At 46.1% G+C, this 14,088-nt stretch overlaps 1 protein-coding gene across 5 annotated transcripts in view; it reads left to right on the forward strand.

Annotated features, from left to right (window-relative positions):
• Positions 1-14,088, forward strand: part of KANSL3 (KAT8 regulatory NSL complex subunit 3) — a 470,654-nt gene that overhangs the window by 60,966 nt on the left and 395,600 nt on the right. For all 5 annotated transcript variants that reach the window (XM_069214408.1, XM_069214411.1, XM_069214407.1 and 2 more), the window contains exons 4-5: positions 7,415-7,505; positions 10,799-10,984. In XM_069214408.1, the coding sequence (XP_069070509.1) occupies positions 7,415-7,505; positions 10,799-10,984 (277 nt within the window). The remainder of the gene's footprint in view (positions 1-7,414; positions 7,506-10,798; positions 10,985-14,088) is intronic.

Below are 14,088 nucleotides of genomic sequence, written 5' to 3' on the forward strand. Positions count from 1 at the left end.
TAGCCTAGAGGAACGGCTTCGTGCAACACTGGGGCCATGTCATCTCCCAACCAGGATTCAGTTATGAATAGTCAGTCAGGTTGTGTGTCTGTGAGCAGGTCGTAGATGTGGTGCTTGTTTTTTGAGAGTGATCGAGCATTTATGAGCTGGCAGTAGGGGTGGAGATAGGATGGAGTGTGTATTCTTTGTGTAGCCCTGAGGGTGGGTGTGGGTATGACGATAAGTGTAATGTAAGTTTGTGTTGCTTTGATGTGCTGATGTTTGTGGTCTGTATTGTTTTTGTGGAATAGTGAGAGGGGATATTGGTGTAGTTGTTTTTGGTGAGTGATTTGTATGCGAGTTAGTGCTGGTGAGTGGAATTTGAGTGTTAGATGGGGTGTTGATGTGTTTTGGAGATGAATGTACGAGGTGTGTAAGAGGTGATGGATGTGTGTCAGGGGAGTTAGCGTTAGTTGTGATGACTGGAAGAGGTAGTATGTGTGGTGGAGTGAAATGTGGGGATTGTATAGTTGTGTGTAATTAGTGAAGAGAGGGGAAGAGTGTTTGTAGATGGTGTGTTTGAAGGCAGGGTTTGGGCATTGTTATGATGACAGGTGGTCTGTGTGGAGCAAACAGCAGATAGTGTTGTTGGTTAGTATGAGCGGAGAGTGTGTATCTGGAAGGCTGAGATTGAAAGAAATGTATACTGTAGTTTTGTGTCGTGTGGGTGATGGCAGGTTGTGTTAGTGGGAGTGGACAGAGTAGTGTTGGCTGTGAGAATGCAGGTGTTTGACTGTAGTAGTTGTGGGGGATATGTGTATATGTGTTGTATAAAGGGTATTGTGTTGGGTGAAGGGACAATGCAATCTGTCTGTGGTCAGTTTGTGATGCATGAGTTGGATGTCTTTGTAGATAATGTGTTTGCATGTTGAGGGATGTTTAGGGGCTGAAACCATTCCTGGCCAATTGAGAATTGGGCAGCATTTCTGGCCCTAGTCCCTACCTGTCCTGAACAGGCCCAAATAGGCAACTGCCCTTGTCCTCTCCTCCATTTGCCTCGATGCCCGGGCTGAGAAGCCCTAAGTCCTAGGCTTATATAGCCCTACTGGCCAGTAAGAAGCTGGTCCTAACCCTAGCTAATCCAATTTCAAGCCCTGATTTAAACAACGAATGGGAGACTCAGCCCTGACCACCAATCACAGCCCCATTCCTGACCACCAATCACAGCCCCAGCCCTAAAACCAGTGACCAATCAGAATCCTAGCCCTATTCACCAATCATAGCCCTAGAACCAGCAACCAATCAGAATCCCAGCCCTATCCACCAATCACAGCCCTAGAACCAGCGACCAATCAGAATCCTAGCCCTATCCACTAATCACAGCCCTAGAACCAGCGACCAATCAGAATCCCAGCCCTATCCACCAATCACAGCCCTAGAACCAGCGACCAGTCAGAATCCCAGCCCTATCCACCAATCACAGCCCTAGAACTAGCAACCAGTCAGAATCCCAGCCCTATCCACCAATCAGAGCCCTAGGACCAACAGCCAATCAGACACAGCCCTATAACCAAAATCCAGTCAGATTCTCAGCCCTATCCACCAATCATAACCACTGCCCTGGAGCCAGCAACCAATGGAAAGGCCATCTCCCAACAACCTATCACAACAACATATGCAGCAACCAACAGGAACTTATATAAGGAGCAAGTTAACTGAAGTCCAGTCCCAGTGGGCAGGGGGAAAGGCAGCTGCTGCTCTATTCAGAATGTCCTTGAATACAGACAGGCTGAATCCACACTTCCAAGCTAGTAGAGTCTACTTTCCAGGTAAGGGAGAGATTGTTTAAAACTGCTGGGCGCGCACTCTGAAATCAGGCTTTTTTTAAAGGCAAAAAACAGGGGGGCAGACAGTTTTTAAACACAATTTCAATCACAGAAACAGATTAAAACAATCTCCTAAAAAAACACTCTGCAAGATGTATGTAGCCTTTTTACTTACAAGAAAAAGAGGCCAAGCTGCCTGAAACACAGAGAGTCCACAGTAAAACAGACACAGGTAGCTGAAATAGTTGGGGAGTGGCATTAAACTCCGTAATGCAGTGACAGCAATAAAATATTAGAGATAACAACAATACATTATAACAATGAAGCAAGAACGACATATGGAAACATGCGTGGTACTTAGCACTCAGCCACTGGATGCCTCTAAGTGTCACTGGTGCAGTGCAGGAGGTCCTTCAGCATCCCCAGGGGATAGGTAAATGAAGCCGCCAGCAGGGAGCTAAGGCTTCAGGGGGGACCTTGATTTGTCTCGGTTTCTAAGGGGCCCCTGGCTGATGTCTGCCACGGTTTGGAGGGCCACGTCCTTTCCATCTTGGAACCTTGGGGGACGGTCAAAAAACCTGCCTCTTTTCTGCATTGTGGCATGAGTGTGGGAGTCATTAGCATCAACATCCAAAAGCGGAGTTTAGTCACTTGGCGAGGGAGGGATCACTGAGAGCTCCGGCCTCCTGATCCATAGGTTGGGCGGAGAGATTATTAAAAAAAGAACGCAGGTCCTTGGGGTCAAAGAAATCCTTGGAGTTACCATCTGCCGTGATCCATATTCTGGCCGGTTCAAAGAGCCCAAATTTGATATTTAGTTAACGCAACTGAGGCCTAAGAGTGAGGAATGCCTTCCGCTTCTCATTTGTTTCTCGTGAGAAGTCCGCAGCAATCCGAATCTTGTGACTATCGTCGAAATGGGCTGTGCTTCCTCGCGGCTGTCAATAACTGGTAGGCCTGTTCATGGCGCAGGAAACAGTCAGTTATAAGAAGGGGCCTCTCATTGGCTCGTTTGTGAAGGGAGCCAGTCCGGTGAGCTCATTGGAATTCAAGAGTGGGGGAAAAAGTAAGGCCTGTAACGGTGGGGATAAAGTCACGTAGAAAGGCCCTCATGTCTGCACCCTCCAGATTTCTGGCAAGCCAAAGAAGCGGACATTGGCTGTACGGCTCTGATCTTCCAGGTCCGTGAGTTTGTGTCGGAGATATTGTAGTTCAGGTTCATTATCCGGGAGGCTCGCCATTTGCCTTTCAAAGGCGTGGAGACCGTGACCGTGGTCTGTAAGATTGCAATGTCCACTTGGATTGATTTGGAGTCTGCTGCGAGGTCTGTGATCTTAGAATCCATGGCCTCCAGACGGCGACCCACTGCAGAGATTTCTGCAATATGCGTTCCATGGCAGTGTCTGAGTGTGTGCCTGCCCGTACGTCCGTGGCCGTGTTATCCGGGTGTGCCGTGGAAGATGACATTAGTCGTGGCTGCGAGACAGCTTCCGAAAAGAGTAGTTGACCTGTGGCTTTTCCAGATGTTTTGTCAGATGATTTGTCCAGGGACATCTCTTCCGGAATGGGAGAAGGCGGGGGGGGGGTTCACTTGGGGAGCCGATGGGCCCAAGACCCAAGATTGCTTGCCTTCACTCTGGATATACACAGTGTCCAATAATACTTGCTTGGAGGAGGGATTGACCCCACACTTAGTTTCTTCAACTGCTCCCGCTACTCCCAGGTGTAGGAAAGTACCATCTTGCCTGGCATGTTACCCCCATATTTCACTGTATATATGTTGTTTTAGTCTATGTGTCACTGGGACTCTGCCAGGCAGGGCCCCAGTGCTCATAAGTATATGCCTTGTATGTGTTCCCTATGTGATGACTAACTGTCTCACTGAGGTGCTGCTAACCAGAACCTCAGTGGTTATGCTCTCTCTGCTTTCCAAATTGTCACTAACAGGCTACTGACCAATTTCACCAATTCACATTGGCATACTGGAACACCCTTATAATTCCCTAGTATATGGTACTGAGGTACCCAGGGAATTGGGGTTCCAGGAGATCCCTATGGGCTGCAGCATTTCTTTTGCCACCCATAGGGAGCTCTGACAGTTCTTACACAGGCCTGCCAGTGCAGCCTGAGTGAAATAACGTCCACGTTATTTCACAGCCATTTACCACTTCAATTAAGTAACTTATAAGTCACCTATATGTCTAACCTTCCGTTGGTGAAGGTTGGGTGCAAAGTTGCTTAGTGCGAGGGCACCCTGGCACTAGCCAAGGTGCCCCCACATCGTTCAGGGCAAATTCCCCGGACTTTGTGAGTGCGGGGACACCATTACACGCGTGCACTGTACATCTATTGTAATTTTACACTGCTTGCATTACTTTTCTTGCTATAACCTGCATAATTTTGGTTTGTGTACATATATCTTGTGTATATTTCTCATCCTCATACTGAGGGTACTCACTGAGATACTTTTGGCATATTGTCATCAAAATAAAGTACCTTTATTTTTAGTATATCTGTGTATTGTGTTTTTTTATGATATTGTGCATATGACACCAGTGGTATAGTAGGAGCTTTACATGTCTCCTAGTTCAACCTAAGCTGCTTTGCCATAGCTACCTTCTATCAGCTGCTAGAAACACCTCTTCTACACTAATAAGGGATAACTGGGCCTAGCACAAGGTGTAAGTACCTCTGGTACCCACTACAAGCCAGGCCAGCCTCCTACACCAGGCGTGCCTCGTGGCTCCCTGTAGGGTAGGGGTATTTCCTCAGTGCCTAGAGGTCCTGATTAGTGCTGTCTAGGAGCTCCCCCAACCCGAGACAATAGAAAGGTGCAGTCTTGGGGCACCTCCCAGGGCACTGCGTTGTCCATGGACTTTGGATGACGTGACACAGGTCCCGTCAGCGCTAGATGGGAGGCAACCAAGTTCTGGGGCAGTCCTGAAAGCTCTTCGGAGTGTCCCCGTAGGTGCCCTGAAGTGCTTCCGATAATCGGATGAGAAGATGATAATGCCTCTGGACCTTTCCGTGGGTGCTCTGGAGCGAGGGCGTGGAAGATGACATCGGTCGTGGCTGCGAGACAGCTTCCAAAAAGAGTAGTTGACGTGTGGTTTTTCCAGATGTTTTGTCAGATGATTTGCCCGGGTACATCTCTTCCGGAAGGGGAGAAGGTGGGGGGGGGGGGGGGGCACCTGGAGAGCCGATGGGCCCAATACCTAAGACCAGAGGTCTGGGTTAGTTGGAGCAACTACAGGTATCTTGGCAAAAACCAAGGGAGTGCCGGCCTCCACTCTGGATATACACAGTGTCCAATAATACTTGCTTGAAGGAGGGATTGACCCCACAATTAGTCTCTTCTACTGCTCTACTACTCCCAGGCGTGCCTCGTGGCTCCCTGTAGGGTACGGGTATTTCCTCAGTGCCTAGAGGCCCTGATTAGTGCTGTCTGTGAGCTCCCCCCAACCCGAGACAATAGAAAGGTGCAGTCTTGGGGCACTTCCCAGGGCACCGCGTTGTCAGTGGGCTTTGGATGACGTGCCACAGGTCCCGTCAGCACTGGATGGGAGGGGTCCAAGTACTGGGGCAGTCCTGAAAGCTCCTCCGAGTGTCCCCATAGGTGCCCTGCAGTGCTCCCGATAATCGGATGAGAAGATAACGCCTCTGGACCCTTCCGTGGGTGCTCTTGAGCGAGGGTGCTGGTAGATGAAGACACAGGTCCCGACGGCGTTGGGCGTGGAACTGATAGCGCCCTAGGGCCGCATTAAATCATCTGGAAGCCTGGCGGCATTAAGTAAAGATGCGTCCAACCCGCGGAGGGCCTGTATCCTCTACTGAGGACGTCTTGTGTATGGCCTTTTGAGGTAGGAGGAAGACTCAAGGAAGGGAGGTGAGCGCACCTTCAGATGGGTCAGGGTCACTATGGCTCTGTACCGTCCCTGCTCCCTGTCCTGGAGGGGTGGGGGTGCCACCAGAGAACGGGGACACTCCCCGCAGGCGCTAACGTTCAGAGGGTGTCGGTAGCGTTAAGCCCCCTTGTAGGGGATATGTCACATTTCCTTTTCTTCCTGTCCGTTTAGTAACCTTTCGCTAGCACTCAAAGGGGCCCACAGCTCCTTTGGCAGTCCTGGTGGAGGATGCGGGCACTGCTCGTCAGTTGTAGGGCAAGGTAGAGGGCACACAGCTCATCTTCAGTGCGTCCGAGGGCCTGCACACGAGCCCTGATCTGTTTATTTATATATATATATATATAATAATGTATGCGTGTCCTTCACTCTTTTTTACATTGCTAGAGCCACATGTACCATGCACCTATACTCCCAACCCCTATTAGAGAATATGAAAGGCTCATGTATTGGTCTCCTAACTTTATTTGTTCTTTTTAAACACTACAAATACCTGACTGAGCAGACCTAGGTTGGCAGACCTTTTTTCTCTTTTTATTTTAACTGTGGAAAGTACATAAGTGTCCATTTTCTATATAGCTCACAATTCTGACAGCTATCATGTCTCTTAGTGCTCCTCATTCTTGTAGATAAGGAAGACTGAGGAATGGCAAGTAAGGATGGCATTAAGAGTTAGAAGCACCTATATGATGGTGATGCACCTAACATCAAATCAGTGCAACTCAAAAGAATGTACTGATGCCCTCTGACACAAAACCACACGCTGCCAAATGTCCTACTGATGGCAGATGGTCATGACCAGATGTCGGTACCCACACAGTCATTTAGGTGGTGGCACCAGTCGGAGTGAATGGAGTCCTGTTATAGTGGGACATACCAAATACCCTAGTACGTTTAGCCCATTGCATAGTTTCTCATAGTGCAGTAGCCCCTTTCTACATAGCTTCATACCTTATGATCTAAACATGCCATTGGCAAACCATACATATAATCCTTCTGGGTCTCCTCAATACACTCGAATATAAACTAAACTACGAACTGTATAGACCATGCAGCTAGAAAGTACAAGAGCCAGCCCAACAAATTCCTCAATTTACAGACTGCTCTTACCTGCAGGTATTTATTTGCAACTTGCATGTCAAAAGAAACATTTGCATTCCAGTTAGCCAGAGTTGTATATAATGAATCATTCTAGACAGCTTACATTGGCCCGCAGCAATGACAGAAGTGCCCTACGCAAGTAACATAACACACCAGTTCACTCAGTCCAGCTGCCACCTTAATTATTCAATTTTTTCTGGCTTTGGAGACACCAAGGTAGTCCCTTTCTCCACAGTGTGGCTCATTCCTCCTCTCCAGGTGGAGATAAGAGTGCTCTCTCAAGGTGAAATCACCTCAAGGTCAAAACACCCTCAATCTCCACCATCTCAAATGCTCATAAGCCACATAATGAAAAATGATTTCCGTTTTCATGGTGTCAATGGCCTGCCAGGAAAAGCCACATAGTCATGAAGATGTTGCATCTGAGACAAATTCTTTGACCCAAAGAAAGTCGGTGGGTGAAAGCCACCAGTGGATCAGTTGTATACCTATACCTACTAGATATGTGCACCCATATAGCTTACTGTTCACTGTCTGATGTGTTGATAACTCTGGGACTTTCCAAAATATTGAACGTTTTCACTTCTCCATTTTCTTTCTCATTAGATCTGGATGGACTGTGTCTCAAAATAAGTTGTTCAACAAGCTTCTGAAAGCACTTCAGTCGGACCGACTTGCCCGGCTAGCTAACGACGGGGTGAGAAGTTATCTGCTTTCCTGTATGTGTCATCCAGAACCACTGAGGAACAAATCTACTGATTACTGACTTCTTCTCCTTTTTCCCCCCATCATCCCACCCTTGCAGCCCCCCTCTTTGTTTTTTATTATTCTGTCCTCTGTCAAAAGCCACACTACTTATGTCTTCCATTGCCCAGCCCTTATGTCATGTCTACATGTCTCATCTTTTTGGTTGATTCCACTGTTGATATTTTGTCTGTTCTCCTCATGCCAACTGTTACAATTATGCAACTTCTTTCGGTTCCTTTGGTTATCCAGTGTTGATTGCGTTCTGGTTACATCCTCTGTGAGATCTGTTAATTTCCCCTGAATCATATTGTATAGATTTCCACCACCCTTCAACCATATCCTTTGGTGGAAGGGTAGGAAGCTGGGTTCTGGTTGCAGTACCCCCTACTTTGTGCCTGGTATTTATGCAACTTTGATTGAAGTGCACTTGGTTCCTGCTAACCAGGTCCCCAGTGCCAGTTTTCCTTCCCCAAAATATGACAGATTGTCTCCTGCTCCCCAAGTGCACAGACCCTTTAGCACCCATGCAAGTCCCTAGTAAATGGTACTTCTGGTACCTAGGGCCTAGGTACCAAAGAGGGTCCCTAAGAGCTGCGGCGTAACTTGTGCCACTCTAAGGGACCAAGCACCAACCTCATGCAGACTGAGTGACAAGGTGCTCCTAAAAGTGAAAACACAACATGGCACACAGGCTGTGTGCCATGTCCTTTAAAACACTGCTTGTAATATTTGTAAATCATCCCTACAGCAGGCCTTACAGACGTAAGGCAGGGTGCATTATATTACATATGTGGGGGCATCTGCAAGAGCAGACATGCCCCTGCTAAGTCTTTGTTGACATGTGCTGGACACTGGTCAAGTTCCCCAGCTACACGATGTTGTCACTGAAACTAGGAATGTTTGGGATCAAACATCTTAAATTACTACACCCTCACTGATTCCAGTGATGGATTTATTAATACATGCACCAAGAAGGCACCTTAAAAGTGCCCCTGAAAACCTAACCACTTCTGGTGGGCTCACTGACTCGTTCTAGCCAACCTGCCACCAACAGACGAGATTCTGACTCCAAGGGTGAGAGCCGTTGCTCTCTGGAGGTCAGAAACAAAGCCTGCTCTGACAGGGGTGTCATACACACACCTCCCAACAGGATGACCTGCAAATATGCATTTCGAGGCAGGAGTCTTCAAAGAAGCCCACCGTCTTTGGTATGCAGATCCTCATAGGAAGATGCCGACTCCCCTGCTCCCATCTGGTACCAGAACAGGCAGAAAAAGTAGCTATGCTGGAGACATTTTGCATTTCCAGGCCCGACACAACCTTAGGGTGACCAGCCTGAAATGAACATAGCCTCATGAATTTTGCCATCAGGTGTGTTGGAATTAGGAATTCTGGGACATGATGATGCCCACTCCCCAAAGGAAGTGGTTATCTAGGGAGTGTAGTGACCCCGAGGGTAAGTAGCCCATTGGCTACTACCCTTCACTCTCCTTCATGCCCCCTATATTGAGTGTTTAGGGGAACCCCCCTGACACCAGGATTTTAGATCTTCACTGGACACAAACAAAGGAGTGGACAAAGAAGCCTGCTGACTTGAGAACTGAGTAGAACAAATGACTTGGAGCCAATCCTGCCAGCCTGCCTGCTGCACCCGACACTTGAGGAGCAACTGACCTGTGCTGCTGCTGTAGCATCCAAGAAACCGTGAGAGCTGCCAGTGCTTCACAATAACCAAAAATAACTCCCTTAGAGAAGAAGAGCTGCTTTGCTGCATCTGGAGGCAACCCAAGAAAAAACTGTGAGGACTGGAACTGTTAAAAATCCAACGCTGGACATCATCCCTCCACCAGAGCCGCCTAGCCCGAGCTAAAGTGAGCCAGCAGTTTCAACGTTGTTCCCAGGCCTTACAGAGACAAAGCCCACCTTGAGTTCACCCACTGTGGACTTCCAGACAACGCTTGCAGCCTCCTTCTGCAGACCTCTTCCAACCGCGAGTATCCCCTCCATCAGAACCAGATGGCAAAAGACACCACTGCACCTGAGCCCTACAACCCAAGGGTAAGTGGGCCAACGGTGTGTCCCTGTGTGCCAGAGGATCACGAGGGTCGAGACCCACGTGAGTTCCCCCGGACTGGCTGCCCAGTCCCTCCTTGCAGCCTCTTTCTGACTGGACCACTCTCAATTGAAGTGAATGGGGCACTCGACCCCCTAAAACTCCTGCACCTGGACACCCCAGAGCCGCACCCAAGGTGAACTGTTGTTGTGGCCTTGGACTTTGCCCCATGCTCACCCCAAGTCCAGAAGATTAGTCCTGTAAGTCGTTGCTAAGTACCCATATGCAGTGTCTGTTCCTTTCCCATAGGATAACATTAGGGCACCCGAGGCTGCAAAGCACTTCTGCACCCGCACGCCTCAGTGCCTCCGGAAGTGACCTGTTGGTGCTGCTTTGGACCTTGCCCCATACTTATTTTAACTCCAGAAGAACAGTCCTGTAGGCCGCTGTTAAGTTCCCAAATGCACTATATATTTCTTTTCCCCACCGCTCTATTCCCCAATGCTAAAAAGCGTCTCTGCACTCAGAACCCCAGAACCTCCTAAAGTGAACTGTTGGTGCTGCCTTGGACCTTGCCCCATACTTACCTTAACTCCAGAAGATGGGTTCTGTAAGTTGCTGCTAAGAATCCTATGCTGTGTATGTTTTCCCCCATAGGTTAACATTATCTCTTCAAAAAGTGCACTGTCAACGTTTGAAAACTGAAAAAAAATAATAACTCAAAGTGCTCCCCCAATTCTGATGATCTTGGGATCAAAATTTATATAAAAATACATGTTGTTTTTATAAATTGGTGTCTGATTTCTTTATTCAGTGTGTGTCTTGCTTACTGCCTTTGTGTGGGCAATACATGCTTAGCACTACCCTCCTATGCCTAACTACTCGCCCACACTACCACAAAAAATACCATTTGGGGTGTCATTTGTGTGTCTGTCATACCTCTTGGGTTTTGTTTGGACTCTTTATATAGTGTACCTCTTTTTAGTCCACTATATATAGAGCAAGCTTCCTACAGTCTCCACCTATGTCTGTTTTCTGTTTTTTAAACTATATTATATCCCCAGACCCCATTGCTCCTTTTGTCTCCCTTAAAACCCCCCCCAACCCTCCCCCCCCCCCCCCCCCCCACACACACATATCACATATCACACCTGAGTGTCCATCTTCTTGCATGTCTCCTACCTTTTTAGGCCTCTAATGAGCCAGTATTGAGGAGGATTGCAGTAGACAAGTGTGCGAGGCGGGTACGGCAGTCACTCGCCAGTGTGAATTGGGACATCAAGCTGCTACAGTGGCTACATGCCGTGCTGGTTGAGACACTAAGCCTGCCCATGCTTGCAGCCTACTTGGATGCGTTGCAGACACTGAAAGGGAAGGTAAGTGTGCTGCTGGCTGTACAGGTTTAGGGGATTAGTGCCACAGAGGAGAAGTAGGAACAGTTTATCCTTTCACACAATGTAAGACTTCTCAGTGCTTTTTACTGACCGTTATGTGTGCTTGCTCACTGGCAATGGGGACCACAAAAGGGCCAGAAAGGGCTTGCCTGTAAGTTAAAGTAATCCATATTTTTGTATGGAGCAGATAGTCCAAACCAGGTATACTCAAAAGAAATCTTTACCAATCCTTTCAAACGTGTGAGAGAACTGTGTGCTAGATTAGGAGGTAAGATCCAAGTTTCTCAAACCTCACCTGTAATGCACTGAACTGGCATGTTGCGAAGCCAGTAAAGTTCACATATAATTACGGAGTCAAAAACACCTCCTCATTTTAAAATGTGTTTTAAGAAAAAACCTATTGACCCATCGTTTTCTCTAGCTCCTGTAACCCTGATCTTCTAATGTATTTTGAAAATGATTGTAACTTGATAAACTTTGTGATTTTTTTCTAACCCATGATTTTGTACAGTGATCCACTTCTCAAGCATTGAAATAAACTCTCTTCATGTTTAAAAAGAATGCAATCCAAGAAAAGTACTAAGCTGATTGGAAGGAAAGTGAACTTGTAAACGCTCAGTAGATTAACGCATGAGCAAATCTACACCTGCATATTAGCTTGTGTTCAAATAAAGTTCCACAAATATTTTTTAGAGGTATGATTTCTTGGTTTACTTCTGTAAGTTCTTGTGAATTCATGAAAGACACTAATTCAAAGACTTACACCATGGGTGCCCTTTTGTGACTTTCTTTAGAATTTAAGAATTGGGCCCCTCAATAGGTCTGGCTTTAACCAAGACATTTTGGGGTGATTTACTAACATTTTGCACTGGCTTTGTATCAAAAGTGACGCAAACCAGTGCAAAATGCTTTTTTTATTATTTACTTTACAGCGCAAAACTTGTTTTGCACTAGAAATTAACTAAAAGCAACGCAAAGCAGTGCAAAACGCTGTCTTGCTGAATTTAGCATCAAGGGGGTATTACATGGATGTTCTCGTGCAACTACCCATCCTTTTGACACAAAACCCCATCTACCATAATTGTGAGACAAGGTTTTGCATAAAAAAATGACACCTTTTAAAACCAGGAGTTTAAATGAGAAATGTTGTAATTTAACCTTTCTTTTCATACTATGCATGCTTGCTGAACTGTGCAGCATACATACAAAATAGAAACGTTTTTAACTGTTGTCTAGATGTAGTATTCTGTACTAGGCGGGAACACTTCCAGTACAAAACCTATGCTAGACTCCTGCACGCACCCTAGCACTATTGCGCAAAGGGGTGTGTGTGGTGCACGTCCGCAAAAATGTGCACCAGTGCTAGGGAGAGGGGAAAAGAGAGCCATATCTCTGTAGATGTGGTGCTCTCCTGCTCCATCCCACTCATGCAATGCAGCACTGCATTTCTGTCTGCTGCACTGCATTGCCTGACAGTTTAGTAAATCTTCCCCTTTGTTTTTTATTGAAATTCTGTTTCTCTCTATCCATCTATCAGCTGGTTTTACTATGACTGATAGAATTCTGCTCGTCCACAGTGTACATTCTAGCACACAAAATAGTTCTGTTCAATGCCAGGAACTACTGTGGCAATGTGTGCTTTTTGAGACTAAAATTTGTTTGCTTTTTGCCAATGTTTGTTACAATAGCGAGGGCCTGGCAGGAACCAGAACAATAGTCATATCAAAAGCCATGTCAAAACAAGACTCGCATTGCCAAAACCAAAAGACTGACCACCAATTTCAGATAGGTTGGCTTTGCCAGTGCTTGTTTATTTTCATGTTTCTCGTAATCAAGCTTACACTGATTTTCCATTATTATTTTTTGTGAATAATCCATGCATCAACACGTTTTACCAAATGATGCTTCAAAGAAATAGTACATCAAATTTCACAGTAATTTAGCAAACCATTTTTTTCCTACTTTCATTTTCGGAACATTTTATTTTGAAAGCAGAGAATGATCAATCTTGCTTACAAGCTTCTGCAAACATATGCATCTAATCAGAGAGCATTCGGGGAGCATTATACATATCCTCATATTGTTAAACTGTTAAATGTGTGTGTACACTTTTTTTTTGTTTTTTGTTTTGTTTACTGGAATCACTGTTAGTAGTGCACTGTGACTTTATAACGTATATTTAAAGCGCTCAACCTAATAATAAAGGCTTTTAATTAATGTACCATAAATACAAGTTCGAACAGCGTTAATATAGTGACATAAATATTACCTCAACTGTTTCATTCCATGTAAACTGGCAGTCAAAGGGTTTGTGCGGTGGAGGGTTGGGCCTACTTGTCCCAAGGACAAAATAAATATGAAAACTTGTTTGTTTTGACCCCAAGCAATCTGTCCTGGGCGTCTGGCTATAGGAATTAAACACACCTGAGTGTTATTTAAAGAGATGAGCCTTCAACGCTTTTCTAAATTGGAGCAGCCTTGGGTCTGTCTTGAGGGATACGTGGATGTTTCTTCCTATCCTGGGTGCTGGTCTTGATAGTTGTGTAAATTATGCAACTGGTTTTGAAGATGGTGCGGGAACCAAGGGAGTTCCCTCAGGATGGAGAAGATATGATAATATTTTTAGGCCTTGGATGAAACGTACTGTGGTATGTTGAATGTCCTTAAGAGGGGGTCCACTGTGAAGCCTAGAAGACCATGGAGTAGACCATTACCTTCATCAAGATGCAAGCGTATGACGACTTGAATAGCAGTTCTGAAATCACTTTTTGGAAGAAAAGGTTTGATTTAGAGAGTGTTGGGACCAGACAGTCTGTTTTATTTTTGGCAAGTGTATTCTTTGAAAATGAGGTTGGTGTCAAGCGTGAATCTCAAGTGTCTTGGCATTCAATGAAAGTTGGAGTTTAAAGGAGTCCAGGTTCATGTCAAATTTGTACTGTATCTTGCTTGTTGAGCTTCAAGTAGGTGCATGGATGTATGAAGCATAAGACTTTCGAGCAGAGTAGTGTATCATTGGCATATTGGTGAATCCTGTTGCTGTTGTCTGTGAATAGAGAACCAAGGGCCAGATGTCGAAAGCTTTTTGC

The sequence above is a fragment of the Pleurodeles waltl genome, chromosome 11 (assembly GCF_031143425.1).
Source record: "Pleurodeles waltl isolate 20211129_DDA chromosome 11, aPleWal1.hap1.20221129, whole genome shotgun sequence".
Classification (NCBI taxonomy): Eukaryota; Metazoa; Chordata; class Amphibia; order Caudata; family Salamandridae; genus Pleurodeles; species Pleurodeles waltl.